This window comes from Manis javanica, chromosome 6 (genome assembly GCF_040802235.1).
Source record: "Manis javanica isolate MJ-LG chromosome 6, MJ_LKY, whole genome shotgun sequence".
NCBI classification, from domain to species: domain Eukaryota; kingdom Metazoa; phylum Chordata; class Mammalia; order Pholidota; family Manidae; genus Manis; species Manis javanica.
The window spans coordinates 7,589,547-7,608,390 of NC_133161.1; the positions used below are offsets into that span (position 1 = coordinate 7,589,547).

The 18,844-nt window shown below is 38.9% G+C and overlaps 1 protein-coding gene across 1 annotated transcript in view; it reads right to left on the reverse strand.

The window, feature by feature from the left end:
• Window positions 1–18,844, reverse strand: part of CNTNAP2 (contactin associated protein 2) — a 1,951,112-nt gene that overhangs the window by 694,764 nt on the left and 1,237,504 nt on the right. The window contains exon 11 of the mRNA XM_073239854.1: window positions 15,081–15,187. Within this exon, the coding sequence (XP_073095955.1) occupies window positions 15,081–15,187 (107 nt within the window). The remainder of the gene's footprint in view (window positions 1–15,080; window positions 15,188–18,844) is intronic.

The window sequence follows — 18,844 nt, forward strand, 5'->3', positions numbered from 1 at the left end:
ATGATTTCACTCATCTGTGGAGTATAAGAATAAAGGAAAAACTGAAGAAACAAAACAGCAGCAGAATCACAGAACCCAAGAATGGACTAACAGTTACCAAAGGGAAAGGGACTGGGGAGGATGGGTGGGTAGGGAGGGATAAGGCGGGGGGAAGAAGAAGGGAGGTATTAAGATTAGCATACATGGGGAGAGGGAGGGAGAAAGGGGAGGGCTTTACAACACAGAGAAGATAAGTAGTGAGTCTACAACATTTTGCTATGCTGATGGACAGTGACTTTAAAGTGGTTTATAGGAGGGACCTGGTATAGGGGAGAGCCTAGTAAACATAATATTCTTCATGTAAGTGTAGATTAATGATAACAAAAAAAAAAGAAAGAAAGAAAAGGGGTATTACTCCCTGATAGTATAAAAATAACTGTAAATCAACGATTAATGCATGCTTTAAATATCCTTAATTTTGATCACTTAAAGTGTGTCAGATGATCGGCTATGGGGGTACATTTTTCTGATAATATTCCTTTCTCTTAAAAAAAAAAAGCAGTTTCTTTGTGGTGACCTCCAATGAGTTCTACACAATGGTATAAAGGGCATACAAAAGTGTAGGCAAAGGGTCTGTTTGTGTTTATACAGAGGATCAAATCCTAATTTGGCTACCCAGAAAATGAACTAAGATACGATATGAAAAAGAACTTCCAACATCAGCACTCTCTGGAAGACTCATACCAGAAGGTGATCATCAAAAAACCCCAACAATGATCCACATGCTGCTACAGCTGTAGATGCACTCATCCCACCGGTTCCTGGACTTGCCATGGGAATGAAGAAGGAGATATCTAAGCTGGCCTGTGCATACAGTAAAACAACAAATTTGACTGGATCTATACTGTTGGAACTCAACCAAGAATTAGGAGAAGTGCAAGTTGCAGCGCTCCAAAATCTTACGACTACAGACTATCTACTGTTAAAAGAACATATGGGATGTGAACAGTCTCCAGGAATGGGTTGTTTTGATTTGTCTGATTTCTCTCAGACTGTTCAAGTTCAGTTGGACAATATCCACCATATCATACATAAGTTTTCACAAATGCCTAGGGTGCCTAACTGGTTTTCTTGGTTTCACTGGAGATGGCTGGTAATTATAGGTCTGCTTTGGTTATGTAACTGTATTCCTATTATGTTAATGTGTGTACACAATTTAATTAGTAGTTTAAAACCTATACATGCTTAAGTTACTCTACAAGAAGATATGTCAAAGGAATAATCAATCTTCCCATGTTATCTTCCATCTGCTAGTCCTGTAGCTTTTCTTCTTCCTTCCTAATTACAACCCTTAAATAGAATTCGTGCCTCATATCGAATTTACTGAGTATCATAATTCTTCCAAGTGGTAAAGATACCTCAAGACAAATACTGGGCATAAAAGCCACAGGTCATAAATCTGCAAAGAAGTAAAAAGCTAACCTTTTCAAACAATAAGGCTTCTCTCTCACTTACCAACTTTACATCTCCCTGTATGGCCCCGGAAGATGACTGGTTAGCCAGAGACGGGTAAGATTCCTCAAGGGAGGAACAACCTAAGACAGGCGCAGTCACAGGGGGGCCATCAGGTGAGAAATTGGGGATCGACAGAGGTGAGGCTTAGAACCTCACCCCCCCTGTTCTGAGAGAAATCTTCTGCATTCGTGGAGATGTTTTATTGCCCTTGTCTAGCTTGGATTAACACTTAGTCTACAAGCACACACCTGATCATCTAAATTTGCTTTCTTACAGCACTAAACTATGTTTTCTACCTTTATCTTGCATCTACCTACCACTTCAGCATTTTATTTAAAATAATAATAATAATAATAATAATAATAAGGGAGAAATGTGGGATTCACATATAAATCAAGTATAAAAATCAAACGAATATTCATATTTGACCTGATTGTTTATAGTTCATAATGTGTGATCAAAACCAAAGTTTCTGTGATGACTGCCCTTGTACTGTTCACCATGTAAGAACTTATTCACTATGTAAGAATTTGTTCACCATGTAAGAACTTGTTCGTTATGCTTCAGAAGATTGGAGACTGATGAGAATTAGGCTGGGGATGGATTAAGGATTGTACATTGAGCATTGAGTCCCCTATACAGAATTTCATTGTTGTTAACAACCATTTGATAAATAAATATGAGATGCCCTCTCAAAAAAAAAAAAAAATCCTTGCTCTGCTTTTGTGGAGAAAAACATGCTGTTCTGTTAACTTCAGTTTAAAAATGCTTTATGGCCTTAAATATATATTTAAATCCAAGGCAGGAAATAAACCTATGCTAAATATAAATGCATTTCTATTTCTTCAAAATTGCATTTACATGATCTCTAGGGCTACCTGAAAGGTGCGCAAAGCCCTCTCTCCATCCACTTTGTAGAAATCAAGGGAGCTAGGAACTAGTGTAATCAGCCTTGCCATTCAACCATTACAGTCCTCTGCCTTCTCTTCCCATCCACGCTACCAAATCTGCCCCCATATTTTCTTTGCAGATAGCCACATACAGGGGAAGAGAATTGGGACAAAATTCAGGAACTTTGGATGTCACAAACCTCCTGATAATAAGACTTAAAAGAAACATTTCAGGGCACCCACTTTTATTTTTAGGTATAGTCTCTAATCTTAATATGCTATTATATCAATAAGTACTTCAAAGTATCCACTAAATTATTCCTCCTTACACATTGTATATTTATTCTTCGTATTTATACATTTTGGTAATTTAAAACAAAATTTTATATTCCTAATTTTTTAAAAAAGCTATGGCCAGCAAGCCCATCTTCCCAACCATTAGTGTTTTGTTTCCTGCACTGTTGAAACGCAAAAATTTCCTTGACATTCAAGTACGGTTTTCTGCTGGGCATCCTCATTAAAAAAGCACAATGAAAACATAGTTTTCTTAAACTAATCAGTAGACTGCTGGACTCTAAATGGTCCCAGCATGAAAATTACAGTTTGTGAAGATTAATTTTTTTTTAGCACATGTGGAATTGATTTTAATCAAGTGCCCAAGTGACCTATTCCTTGGCTGAGGAGACACATGTGGTGGAATTTAGGGCCTAGTATTTGTTTATCTTAAGATAGGTGGGACACAGGAGCACAGCAGGGCTGACAAGTAGGGACAAGAAGTACTAGTGGGAGTGCAAACTGAAATTCTAATTCAAAATCCCTTAGAATTGTTTATATAGCAAATAAATTACTTGCGCTTTAAACTGGTGTGCTTTTCCCATGTATAAGATCTTCCAATATCCAATTTATATATAAAAGGGGTATGGGGAAATGTTTTCTATTAATAATCTTTTTTTCTGTGATTGCTAATAGTAAATCAAATACTTCTCAATAAATTTTTCTCTCATATTATTTCTGCTCTATGAATCATTCTGCATCATTATTCATATTTCTAAAATGACACGTTAGCCCCAAAACCTACTTTAGGCTATAGAAACGAAGCTTAGTGAAAATGACCTCTATTCCGTGGAGCGGTGGCAAGGGCACTAAGGCAAATAAAAAGTTGCAAGGCGGGCTGATGGCACATTTTATCTGGAGGCAGCGGGAAGCAAGCTCCGAGCAGTGGATGCAGGGACGGTGAAGGGCGAGGCTGCCTTCTGCCCCCCGCCCTTCTGTCGCCCATCCTGGATTGGGCCTTTTCTCTCTGTTCTGCTTCAGCAATCTTCGGATGGCCGGCCTTGAGGCTCATCAGCCACAGGGCCAGCTGAGAAGAGATTTTCTATACTAGCCAGGGCTTCCCCAGCAGGCGCTGTAATCACAGAGCAGGAGATGCTTCCACTGATAACGAGGAGGCGAGTGCTCCTGCCTGGGGTTTCCTGCCTGCCTCCCCAGGGCGTCTAACAAATGTGCAGCCCAGTGCTTCTCTCCCAGAACCGCTGTGAAGTGAGAAAGCTGACAGTCTCCGTTTCTGATCATCTCTCCGCCACGAGAATCTGGGACACTTTCACTCTCTCACAAAGTTAAAGTCAGCAGGAGTTAAAGAATTATTCAAAAGAAACAGTCTTTTGGACAAAGAATTATCAAAGCTTGTTCCATTCATCTGGCTTCAGGTAGTTTAGAAACTTTCAAAAAAATCAAACTGGCCCTCCAAATGCAGGTTCTATTAATTCACAAAGTCTACATCTATCTCATCAAAACCATAAAAGAGCCTTTTCTGCGAGTCTTTTCTGAGTAGGAATAGGCTTTCCATTGAATACTTGAATCTTCACTAAGTAGGGCAGCTCACAACAGAGAGCTATGCGCTAGAAACACACACCCGGTTTCCTAGGGCTCTGAATTCCACTGCAGTAGTATGGATGGAAGGAATTTCTCTTTCCACAGCCAGACTCTTAGAGGTGTTTATCCAGTCTAACTGGGTGGCCTCGCTTAGCCTTAACCAGCAGAGTGGAAGCTGATCACTTGACTTGGCAAGAGAGACATGTTTAATTGATGTCTCAACAGGCTTGGACAATGGCAAAGAGTATTATTAGGACATTTTGATGCCTGCTAATGAGTAATGACAGAAATTTTGTAGGTGCCAACATTATCTGGCATTGGAGATGCCAGAAAGGTCTTTCAAGAGTAGGGTAGGCATATTTTGCAGACAGGATCCACTGTGGCTGTTTTGCGACAAAATTATCTGAAGAGACCAGGTGACTGAGGAGCCCTTGGGTCTTTATTTGCTTTACTAGAAAATAAGACCATATTTTTTAGTCAAATCCACATATGTTTATGGTATTTCACTTTTTCTTGGCTAAAAAAACCAGATTTTCAAATAAAATATTTCACTAAAAGTTAAGAGCAGTCAGATATGAACACTGAAAAAGTGAAACAGCACAATTTCTTGGAAGCTGGTACATTTTCCATGGGAAATGCTTTTAGTGGCATTAGCTGCCTACAGAAAATGCAACAGAAGGAAATTATTTGGGTGATGGACATGTTCATTCCAGTTTCCAACAATCTGAACTCTATTTTCCTCAACATTCTTTTACCAGGAGGGCATAGAAGGGCGGAGGAAAAACAGAATGCAACAGTAACAACAAAAGAAATGGAGAGAGTTCTTTGTTCACCATGACTTTGTGAAAACAAAACCGAAACCATAACAGAAATCAGCCATTCATTTTTCAGATTTTTTTGTCATGTGAACAAGTGAAAAAATCATGAGACTCGTTACTGAGTAGTTTTTCCTAGGGAGCATGTCAAACAAAGCCAGGTGTGGTGGATTTAAGAAACATATATTTGACACAGCTGGGCCACAGCGGGAAGAGCTTCTAAAGGGAGAAAGCTTCTGATTCTTTATATTTAGGTTAACAATCGCAAAGTCATCTTAAAATTAGTTTTGTATCCCAATAGACCTATTTATTCATCCATTGTTACCCAAGATTATACTATGGTATAAGATACATAGTCATGGCAAAACTATTTCTGTCCCTCTCAGTAAAAGAAATGTTGGGAGTTGAAGTGACACTACATAATCTATAGGTTTTTCATAAATGCTCTTTAAACACTGGCTAGTAGTCTATGGATTCTGCTTAATTCAGAAATAATCATAAATCAACAGTCTATCAGGGCACAGTTTAATTAATGCCTTTTATGGATTAATAGAGTGAGAAAAACTCAACTCTCTTGTTCGGAAGAACAAAAGCAAAGTTGTTTCACAGTAAATATGAGCGGTGAAGAATCACATCTGAAGTCACATACTGTCACCGAGGTATGGAAAGACCTTGGTCCCCTGGCTAGCTCAACCATCCTACTCAAATCCACATTCTGCTGTTCCTTGATGGGACCCATCTCTTCACAGTATTACACTTATAACTACAGCTATCATCTCTCAAGAACCATCTGTGTTGGTTATAACCATGTTAGACATGTTATCGCATGTTAGACATGTTTGTACCCTCCACAGAAATCCGAGTAGGCAGACACTATTGTTCTTGTTCTATTAATCACGAAACAGGGCACTGATATTCTGGTAAACAAGCTCTACAAAAAAAAAGAACAAAGAGGAGGCTGTATTTGTTGGGCTTGTCCATTTCCTTGGGGTAAATTCTCCCACTGTAGTCTGGTTCAAGCTATCAATATTTCATAAGCACTTGACAAAATTCCTGAGTATTTAACAAGCCTGGCTCCAGCACACCCCACAAACAGGGACCCACCGGGGTTTTGCAACTTCTGCTGGCTCGTACAGCATGTACAAATCTGAATGAGCATGCCTGCTGGGTCCCTGTTTGTGGGGTGTGCTGGAGCCCACTGAGGTACATCCCCCCCAAAGCTCAGTGTCCTTCACTGGCCGGCTTCTCCACAGTCCGTGTTTATTCCTGCCCCTGGCCTACGCTGCTGCTGCCCCATTCCCCCTTTCTCCTGTCAGTCCCAATATTAATTCTCCTGTCAGTCCCAAGGTTCAGTTCCTCCCAGAGCCCTTCCCCAGCCATCTGGGTTCAAGTTGTTCTCCCCCATATTATTCATACTGGCCTTTACACCAGGTTGCACAGAAACAACTGTTACCTTCTTCTAATGTATTAACGTCTCCTGACTGTTTGTCTTGCTGCTTTTTTAAACTACCTTGTCTACTGCATAAGGAAGCAGGCTCTTGTCTATATTTCTGTATCCCTATAGTGTGCTACATACAGAATAGAAATGTAATATTATTAAATGGATCAGACTGTCTGTGAATTAGAGATAACCCTATATAGCAAGTTTGTAAAGCTAAAGATTTAAGAACAGGCACATAGTAACTCATGTCAATATGAAAGCAGAAATTTGTTTGATTTGGGAAACGTTAAAGGGATCAAAAGAGAGGCACATGCTATTTTTAACTTTAATTCTCCCTTCTTGTTTTTTGAGTAGACACAGATGTTTCTGAAGTTTCCTTCTTTATCTTCCAATTAAACGGGCCTCCTTCTGTCTGTCTTCTTTCCCTTAACTGAACTTGGCAAAGGGGGTAGAGGTGAGTGTTTGCTGTTCTTTTTTCTCTTTACTCTGAACCTTGGATGAGAGAGTCACTGGGATTCAAACTACAGGGGAGTTTGATGAATAATGTCAACTCCCTCAAGACCTAGCCCTGGCATTTTATTGCCTTTGAGAAGTTCATAGGATCATAGCTTCATCTCTATCACAGGCTGCTTTTGAATATGCGTTTGCAGATCAACTTTTTGCAAAGGCTCTTTATTCAAAGAGAAAGACATATTTTTGAAACTATTGAAAGAGTCTTTGTAAAACTGAAATTAAATCCTTTTTTTCTATGTTTAATCTTAGCCATCTTTCCAAAAGCAAGGCATGAAAGAGGGGATTAATTTGAAATTTGGGCTGCCTTAGAAATGTAAAGGTCCTTGGGCTGTGTTTCTCCAAATGACCTGCACTATTTTAATCCATGTAATTTATTTGGTTGTAGCTGAAAGATAGGATGGCCTCTGAATCCCTTTCGAACATTGCTACTCAGGTAGCACTTTACCATTTCTTTCCACCCACTTTATTTGCAGATGCCAAGTGACAATGTGAGTAAAGTTGCTGCTGGGATTATTGTGTCTTTCTGTAAACAAGTATGATTTCAGGAAGTGACATCACTTGTCATTTTCCTCTTTCCCCAAATGATTCAGCTCTGGGGAGAAAGTGAGCTTCTCATCTAGACAATATACACCTCCAAGCCAGGGCTTATTATTATTTTAGTTGTACATATTGTATTGAAAGTGATATTCTCCACCCCACACCATGCTGAAGGTGCATCCTCCTCACCCTGATTTCTCCCTGTCCAAGTGATAAGGAGAAAAAACAAGACATAAACAAACATCTGATAATCTAATCTGAAAGATGACATAATTGCTTACAATTGCAAAGGCTTTGTATGAGAGGGCATTAAATAATTTTTCATTTACATTTATATATATTTTGTTAACATGAGAAGTACCAACATAGAGGATAAAAGGTAAGACACAGTGCGGTTTGTCCTCAGTTCATAATCCCAATGAAGCAGAGATCAGGAAATGTACTTAGGGTATAAGGGCATTTGTTTTTAATGAAATGACACACTTCCTTGGAGGGAGCTCTTTAGCCCTACATGCCAGCATTCCTGCCCTCCTCCTTTCTCCACTCCACACCCGAGCACCTATCCCAAATGCAGAATGGAGTCAGCTTTCCGCACATCGATGAATGGGCAAAAGATGAAGAAACAATGCAGAAATACAGACCCGATGAGTCCCACAGTCCCGCACTTGGGCCTCATAACCACTTCTTAATAACAAGGACATATTCCTTAATGGCAGGGACACGCTGAGCATCTGGACTAGATCATGACGTCAGAATGCAAAGAGAAGATGAGAGGGAGGTAAAGTTGGGAGAATTTGGTAATTCTTCATTAATAACAGAAAAGCAGGTTCTAGATTGGACAGAGCAGATTCCCCATGTGAATATGAATCTGCCTGTGTAGCCTTTAGATTTGCTAATAAAACCTTTTATCTTTTCAGTTGAGCATGGGCTCAAATATTGAGAAACCCTCAGATCTTTTTCTTGAGAATCACCTCTGTCAGCGCTTGGTATCCTTAAGCTACGGATAATCAGACAAAAATTTGGTGGGCTGTTTTTAAAGACTTAGTAGTCTAATAAAAGAGAAATATATAGGATGTTTCCTACATTAAAAAGCACTTTAAGAGACAATATTTCATTGAATGTCTCAGAGGAAACTTAAGTTCAGTGAAGTGATTGTCTAAAATACAAAGCCAAGAATGCACAGGGGAAGGAGGCAGGGTGGGAGAGAATTATATCCAGGACTTCTCATTTCATTGCTGTCAGTGACCTGCAGAAAATACTGGGAGAGTTGGCTTCACTCTCTATGGGTATATGTCAATCCATACTAATGTGCTAAGGAGATTTGGGGAGATAGGATGTATAGGTATAGGGGAAAGTCATCGTCCTATAGCTAGGAAAGTTCAGCTGATGGAGAAACAAGGTTGGCCATACAGCCTGAGGAATCAAGGACTTGACATCTGAACGTTTGATTTCAAACTCTGAGTTTTGTCCCTCACTATAATTTCCCTGTAGCAAGAATACACATATAATATTACACAAGTCAAAAGATTACATTCCTTTTATCCAAATTTTGCACCAACTTCAAACTTTTTCCTCATTTCACTGGATAGTCAATATTCAGACATGCCTATACCCACTTTAGACAGTGGCTGACTGCACTCTAAGATGTCTTTTCTGTTGTGACTTACTTTCCCATTGTTACTCTGCGTTCCACAAGTTCTCTAGTGAGTGGTGTCGACATGGAATGGTGTTTTCCTCAAAGATAATTTGAAATGTGTAGGTTTGCTCGTCCATATGGTGAACTCCTCATGTAATTTCTTACAACTTTATACCTCTTGTGGTTGGTTCTGTTATTACTCTCGCCATTCCCTCTGCCTTCCATTCATGCATCTTTTATTCTCCACCCTCCTGTTCTGTTCTCCTGGGGTCCCTTTAGCTTTCTTCGCAGCTTCACTATCTTCATAAATTTGTGCAGAGGGGATTTATTTTTTAAGAGCTATTTTTAAAAGAGTTGATGCTCTTTACATTCTCTGCCATTCAATTATTCTTTGCTTCAGGGCATATTCACTGGGCGCATATTATAGGCTGGGTGGGTCTTAGAGATAAACTGTTGACAGAACCTGGCACTGCCTCCTCTTAGATATTACAGTCCAGTGAAGGAGACAGACATTATTAAAGAATCACAAATAATAAATTAAAAATCATAACCATCACTCGCATTAAGAGGAAGATATGTGCTAGAATAAGAGGATTTGACCTAACTACCGGGTCATGGAAAGCTTCCCTAAGGAGGTAACTACTGAGCTGAGATCTGAAGGATGCACAGGAATGTACCAGACAAAGCAGAGAGGAAGCATGTGCAAAGTTCCTGAGGTGTGACAGTGGCAAGGGGGAGGGAGCAGTGTGAGGGTACAGGGCACGTACAAAAACGGAAAGGCCTGGGGAAGAGCGAGGCAAAGCATGACACAAAACCAGGCTAAACACACAGCCATACCAAGCAGGTCCTTATAAGTCAGCTGAATTTATAGTAGAAAGATGGATTCAATTCTGTAAGGCCATGAAACTATTCAATGACTGCTTTTCTGGGGGTGGCGGGGAGGCAGGGTTAGCAATGCTCAAATTCCAACTTGTCTTGATACCTAAGACTGTGGTAGTTTCACATGGAGGAGACGCCAAGTTTCCTGGTGCCAATAATTCTAGGTGTTTATGCCCTTAGTTAATGTGACTATAATCAGCTAGGATTAATTTCTTTTTACAAATTATGCTTGAATTAAATTACTTATGAGTATAAAGGATTACAAATAACATGCTGTGAGCTAATGGCACCCACTCGGGTTTTCCTGTGTGCAGTAGTAAGGTATAGTGTATTTTATGGTTTACTAATTTACGGACTCAGAGTAGTAGCTCTGGATGCAGCATGTAGAAGAGTTTCCTTTTAAATTTCAGTGTTTCCTGTAACACTGGCTAGTAAAAAATTTTAGTTTTGCATTTGTATGGTAACACCTCCGCAGCAGCTGGCTGGGTCAAGGTGTGCGTCCCCACCTAGAGCGGGCTCTGCAAGGGCAGGGGTGCCATCAATTCCCTCATCACCAGGCGCACACTTGTAGAGCCAAACATTTACATGTGGGAAAATGCCACCTTAGACAAACTACCAAAGTACAAGCGTGAATCTCCCTTGCCTGATGCCACAAAGAGAAATGGATACTTATTTGCAAAGAAGTCTGTAAACTGGTCTGTTTGCCAAAGTGTACATTGGATGACTAAGAAGCCAAAAAGCCCTCCGCCCCCACCAAAGCTCATGGTGGCGGTTTATTTGTAGAAAAAAAGAAAATTTTGCTAAGAAGTACCTGGCCTTCTTAGTATTTCAGAATTCAGAAATCACATTAATTTTAAAAGTGCAAGATATCTATATAGGTCACTTAGCTTAGCTCATCTTGCTATTTCTGAAAACAGTCATGTCTATATATCTGGGTTGGTGAGAATCTCTCCTTTAATAAAAAGGTATCTGGAAAAATATTTTCTCTCAGAATGATGATCTGGCATTTAACAGTTTTTATAAAGTTCTACCCCAAAACATTGCTTTTATCTGTCAAATAGTCTCCTTTCACAAATACTTGTGAAGATGGCTAAAAGTTTTCATATTATTAAGGATATTCTGTGGATTTTTATGGCAATTCCACATAAGGGACTAATACTATATGTAAGAATGACTGAGGTCAAAGATAGATCCCAGCAGCATGAGAAAACTATCTACTAGGCCCTGAGATAAAGGATAGCTTTTTGGATTTAATTTATGTAAATTAAAGCCATAATTATGAAGTATAAGAAACACATAAAAAATGAGATGATGAGATGCTAAAGAGCACTTGATGTACTGGAAAGTAAGCTTGGAGACCAATTGAAAAGTGCCTGTATACATAGCACCACTAAGAGAAAGACTGTAGCTATAAACATGAAGCTTTGCTCATAAGAAAGATATATTTTATATTTCTGGGAGAGTGAAGTGGGATAAGGCAATATAACAAAACAAATAAACTATTCAGCAGCATCATTCAGCTCTCTTTGCCATGGTTTTATGTTCTGATATGCTTAGACAGTTCTTAGGCATTCACAGAATGGATTATCAGCATAAGAAAATCCAAGAAGTGTAAATCACGACAATATGATGTATGTGCATTTTGTCACAAACTAAGCTCTTTAGTTTTAGGACAAGAAGGACTAATTTCCCTTTGCCATGATCTGACCGTCTCTGACGGTCTCTGGCTTTTCCTGTGGGATTTCCTTGCCCAGAGGAGGATGTCCTGACTCCTCAGGTGTGGTCTGTAAATAACAATTCTCTGAGCCTTAGACAGAATTTGCTTGAAAATTAATTCTCCATATATAAACAATTATATATATGTGTGTGTGTGTGTGTGTGTGTGTGTGTGTGTGTGTGTATACATCTAGGATATACACAGATCACTTTTAATTCTCTTCAGTTCTTCCCGGTGAAAAATCCTATGCAAATCAATGATTCACTTCAAGCCCAAATACACCATGGAAATGACAACAGAAAACAACGACTGGCAGCAGGAAATTAAGCAACAAATTGTGTGATATGGACAATTACTGGTAAAGAAGCTCAGAGCAAAGAGATGACTGTTATGAAAGGGAAGGAGTGGCAAAAATTTACTAAGTCCTTCCACACGCTAACGCTCCTTTCAGTGTCTCCCATGAATTATCTCATTTAATCTCACGGCTTCATGAGTGTCCTTTTACTATACTCGCTCAGCAGGGGGAAAGTGGAGCTCAAAGAGGTGAAGTGCTGAAGGTCACAAGTCAGTAAGTGGGGCAGGGAAGTTCAAACTCAGGCAGGAAACCTATCAAAAAGGGCCTCTGGGTTCCACCGTGAACTACGGACACCCCAGAAATAGCTGTCTCATCCTGACCAAGCCCAGACCAGTGTAGAGAATACGATGAAATAGGAGGGAGCCCCGCTGTAAAGTTTGAACTCTACTCAATATTTACTTATATTACCCTTTCTTTAGACTTTAGTTGGCTGTTCTTCACCTTTTGAAAGTAGTACTGTTACACAATTACCACAGCTCTATTACAGAAAATAATGAGGTGAAGTATTAAATAATACTAACACAATCTAAAACCACAGAACACAGAATAGGCGACTGGAAGCTGCAGCTCACTGACTTTTAAAACTGTAAACAGCCTCAGTGGCCATTTAGTCAATAAAGGAATAAGAAAGTCGGAGAGAAGGCGGAGCGCTTGCAGCAGGCGGCAGGGCAGGGTCCCCCCACAGCACGCGCCGGCTCACTGACTGCTCTTGCTGCGAATGTACTCACTAAGCAAAAAGGCAAATTTGTTCATTTCATATCAAACTGAGTGGCATATATTAAATATTTTTACATTATTATGTGCTGGGCCAGACCCTCCTGATTTTTAACTAATCCGTGGGAGCAATGAAAAGATATGTCAAGTCTTTCAGCTTATCAGTAATCATGTACTCTTCAAAAAGCTACAAGATAGACTTTTTACAACACAAATAACATCCAGTGGACCCTTTCCTGAATTAGGACTATGGTCTTCTAATCTCTATTTATGCACATACTTGATTTCTCAAGATTTTGGTCTTGTTTAGGGAAAGACAACAAGAGATCAGGTTTTTGTTGTTAAAATGAATGATTCTGCTTTCATAGATACAAAAACGGAACAAGGAATGAACAGGAATGAGCACCAGGGAGGAGATGATTTCTCCCTTCTACATTTAGAGCTCGCCACAAGCTAACCACAATTAGGACATTTCTAACACTTGGGAGTTAATTACTCTTTAAAAAAGCCAGCTATTTAACCAGTAGCAAATATTTTAATTCAAATTTTTTTTGTATTTTAAAAATCTTCTTCGCTGTGTATTTCAAAGCAGGAAGCAACCATAAAAAATTATTGCTTTCTTTTAAATTCAGCATCAAAGCAGTCATTGAGAAAGGCAATCCCTACAACAACCTCACCCCCCAACCCCCACCCCAGGTTTCCTGATCTTTGTCTTTAGAATAGTTAGAATTTCCATATTCAGAAACAAGATCCCCTGCAGTTAAAGGTGGTACTTATAACACATCATACGAATGCTGCTTGTGGAGTAAAGGTGCTTTCATCAGTGACCTAACTCAAGTATCATTTCTCGCACAATGAATACCATATGATGAAAGTTAATTTTGATTGGATTGGAAAGGAAAAATTTTAGTTATAACTGCTTTATTCTGATTCATATCAGTATTAGTTTTGTTCTTTATTCATTAAAACACTTTTCTGTATACCTATATATAAGTACTTCACAGACAATGAATTGACTGTCTACTTTTTTCTTGTACATCTTTCTATTAATGTCATTTTTTCCGGTTCTTTTTGTCTCTTGTTTTTGAACACCTTCCTAACAAATGAGTAAGTTCAATAAAGTAAGTTTCAATTTTTATTGTAGTTGATGCCTTACAATATATTCTGAATGCACTTTCTTACTGTACGTTACTACAAACAAGGACACGAAAAGCTCAGAGAACTGTATTGCATTTTACTGTCCCTACTACTTTAGTCTGGTAATATTTTGCTGCTCATTGTTTCCTAAAAGTGAAGGGAAGAGAAAGCAGCCTGTGTAATTAGAGGGCTAGATACTAGATTTCAGTTTTTCAGCACACTGACAGAAGAGAAGGAGATGGAATCTTTTTCTTTCCCTCTTCCTTCCTCCCTACATACCCGCCCCCCACACACATGTACACGCACGCACACACACACCAAACGGATGACCACCTTCCTTCAATTATACGTCTTTTGGCAAATCTGTTTCAAATGTGCTTTGTAAACAGCAATGCATTTTGGGAAAATTAATGTCACAATTACAGAGTTATTCGCTTACAATATTCTTCCAATTACAAAAATCTAATTTTTATGTAACTCTTCAGGGTAAAGCTATTATGTGAAACAAGACACAACTGTGTTTTACTAGTCATCTCTGCCTGTTACATTTTATTTTTAGCATTTAAAATTTTTTCCTTTTTGTGTTTTTCAGATATACAACTTAATGGAATCCATTCCACTTTTTTAACTCAGTTTGCTATCTAAAAATGTGGCCACAAAGTTGTGATAGAGCATGAAATGACTATTGTCCAGAAACTAAGTGCTCGAATTACACTCTGTCTGCCCCTCCTATGAAGTGATAGATGAGGATCCAGCCAGAGACATTCCGCTAACACAGTTCTGCTGTCTTTCCAGATAGAGACGACTCAGTCGTGCGGAGGCAAATCAAGGCCAGCATTCCGATCTCAACTACATGTTTACAGAACACCGGCGATGCGGGTCCTTCTTTGTGAGTCATTTGACAGGACAATATATTTTGACAACTGGAACACTATTCTGGGGAAGAAACAAGAAAATCTGGGTTCCTCAGAATTAAGTGATTTAATATGTGGATTACTCAGGTTGCTGAGCTTTAAAGTGTGACTGAAGACCTGGGATTCTCATGCATACATGTTTAGAGGGAGATGAACTGGCACTCACAGTTGTGGCAGGTGGCCCCACTGTATCCTGTCTCATCACAAGTGCATCTGAAGCTGTCCCACGTCTGTGAGCACTTCCCACCATGCTCGCAGTGATTGGGCACACATCTGTCAGAGAAAGAGACAAACAGAAATAAGCCAACAAACAAATGAGATTTATAAGTGGCCAAATTCCAAGCTGTCTGGGCAATATATCATTTCAATGCCAGGTTGCCTTACCAAGGCAATTAATCCTTGTTAGTTTAAGGGGATTAATCGGATTCATGATGGAAAGTGCCAAGCGCACAAAAGATGATGTATCACAGGCTCGGTGTTTCCCATTTTTGAGTAAACAGTAGAAATTAACAACAGTTGAGAGATTCATTTGCATATCACAGATTCATTTGATTTTCCTTTTGTACAAAAACAGACACTAGCTAAATTTCTTCTTGGTGAGAGATGGAAGATAAGCCATCTTGTTTCCTTGTCCTATTCTTTATCGAGGCCAAGTCAGAAAGCAGGTAACAATGAGTTTTCCATAGCAATTTGAGTTTTTTAAATAATGCCATGGTAATAGCAATGAGAATATACAAACCTTATAGGAAAACATTTCTAAATCTTCCTTCGCCTTCTCCCCATGCCCAGCTGACTAATGAAAGCCATCTACTTGAAGAGTGAGCAAGCACAATATAGGAGGAAAACTGTATATTTTATGTTCAAACCTTTTTCTTTCTATTTACTAGATAGCCAATTGTGAGTATGTAATTTAACCTTTCTGAATCTCAATGTTCTCATTTGAAAATCAGAGTATTTATACCTATCTTATAAGTAGTTTAAAGGCTTGGCAAGAATGCTCCTAAGTGAGATAATTAATAGGTAGGAAATAGAGGGCTAAAAAATGGGGTCACTGAATATCTGGACCATAGCTTCCAGAGCACGGTTTCATAGCTTGCTTGTACCCTAGCAACAGTGAAATTGAAATCTGTCCAGGAGCATTCCAGTTTCAACAGCACCAGCTTTTACCTTTCTTCTGGTCCTGTCCTCTTTTTGCTCCCATCAATTCCTCTCTCCAACTTCCCCACAACTTTTCTTTAAAATAATGGTCAGGATGCTCACAGATAACAAAGGTATTAATTGTATGTATTAACATTCACAAACTATTTCCAGATTTTAATAGGAGACTCTCTAAAATAAAAATATTTATTCAGATTTAAACAGCAGATTCTATGATAGTGGGTCATGGACAATGAAATGGACTGATAGACAGCCACCCTGCAGGAACCCCTTAATCGTAACATCCTAGCAACTTCCTGCTGCAAATATGACAGGGCTGGACGCAGAGATAGCATTTTCTGCCCCCTCTTCTTGATTGACCATCAGCCTTGCCTAAAACTTCTATAGCAGGGTGCAGCAGCCTATTTCTGCATGGAATCTCCAGTTCTTAAGCAGGAATGCTGTTCTTCTACAACTCTTTGCAAACCTTTAGTCATGCAATAAACATTTACTGTGCACTTGCTATATGCACAGCACTGTGGGAAACAGAAAATAAATAAGATTCTATTCACTGTCTTTTGAGTGTTTACAGCCTAGGAAAGTAAGTATATAGTATATATGAAAACTATAATAAAAGGTGGAAATGAGAAGTAGCATAATGCAAGAACAAATAAGCACTATGGAGTTTCATATGAGGGATTATATGTAGATTTGGAGCACAATAAAATGCTTTCAGGTTGAGAGTCAATGAATGGACAGGATTATAAGAGAAGAAAGGGAGAGGAAGAGCATTATTAGGAGAAAATGCAAACAGAAGCAAAGGTACAATGCTGTGTTACCATAAGGGATGATGGGAAATTCACGTGACATTTAACAGGCACTTATATTTCATATGATTTTGGGTTTGGCATTGTCAAGGCTACAAAGATAGTCCTTCTCCAAAGACCTTATAACCTAGGTGGAGATGGGATAAGAGTTATGTAAAATCCAATACCAGACAGAATTTGATGAGTCATCAAAGAGATATTAATTGTATAGAAATTTGGATACTAGAGTAGTTATGGATAGAATATAAATAAAGGCCTTAATAAAATTTAGAGCATTTGACCCAGGCCTTAAAAGAGGAGCTGCACTTTTATAATTAAAATGTTGGGAACTGTTCCCAGCAGGGCAAGTGAGGAAGCAATGACACGGAGGTAGAATCATGAGCAGTGGGTAGTCCCGGGTTGCTGGGGCCCATTCCCATAGTCACCGCCCTCTAGCAGCAGTCAGCAGGAGGGGTTTATGCCCGGCAGCCCTGAGTGTCCAGACCATGGGAGGGAGCAATGGGACAGCCAATGCAAAATCACATAGAACTAAAAATCTTTGATGTTAAACATTGAAATTCAGCACTATATGCCTATGTGTGGTATACTTTTCTATATTGTTGTAGGTTAATATTAGTTCAGCCTAACAGTGAAAATAATTTACATCAGCTCATTGTATCAATTCGTTCAGAAGGAAGCAGTGCAATATAGTGTACTGAGTGCAAAGGAAAACCAGGTTGGAATCTAAATGTGCTCTAAATAATGCACAAAGCAGAAATTCCATATCTCAGTGATAAAAAGACTACTGTGTACTTACACACATGAGAAGCATATAACCATCAAGTGAGATTAACTGAATACTTTTTAAATTCAGTTTTAAGAATTTCTTTGAAAGTGACCATTTATTAAAAAGGGATTTTAATATTTTTAAAAATTTTGTTTATTATGTATATTTTTTAAATTGGCATTATCTTTATGATAATTATTGGCATTTTAATTATTAATGGTGAGACATTATTTACCGAGTCAATATGCTTCAAATGTAATTTCAAACCATAAACAAAGCCACAGTGATCCAGATAATTTGGTACTAGCACAAGAACAGACCCACAGACCAATGTAACAGACTAGAGTGCCCAAATATAAACCCAAGCATATATGGTCAATTAATATACAATAAAGGAGCCATAGATATACAATAGGGAAATGACAGCCTCTTCAACAACTGGTGTTGGCAAAACTGGACACCTACATGTAAGAGAATGAAACTGGATTATTGTCTAACCCCATACACAAAAGTAAACTCAAAATGGATCAAAGACGTGAATGTAAGTCATGAAACCATAAAACTCTTTGAAGAAAACAAAGGCAAAAATCTCTTGAATGTAAACATGAGCAACTTTTTCCTGAATAAATCTCCTTGGGCAAGGGAAACAAAATAAGAAATGAACCAATGGGGCTACATCATGCTAAAAAGCTTCTGTACAGCAAAGGACACCATCAGCAGAACAAAAAGGCATCCTACAGTATGGGAGAATACATTTGTAAATGACATATCTGACAAGGGGTTAACACCCAAAATATATAAAGAACTCACATGCCTCAACACCCAAAAAGCAAATAACCCTGTTAAAAAATGGGCAGAGGATATGAACAGACAGTTCTCCAAAGAAGAAATTCAGATGGCCAACAGGCACATGAAAAGATGGTCCATATTGCTAATCATCAGGGAAATGCAAATTAAAGCCACAATGAGATATCACCTCACAGCAGTTAGGATGGCCAATATAGAAAAGAATGGGAACAACAAATGCTAGCAAGATGCAGAGAAAAGGGAACCCTCCTACACTGCTGGTGGGAAGGTAAACTGGTTCAACCATTGTGGAAATTAATATGGAGGTTCCTCAAAAAACTAAAAATAGAAATACCATTTGACCCAGGAATCCCACTCCTTGGAATTTACCCACAGAAAACAAGATCCCAGATT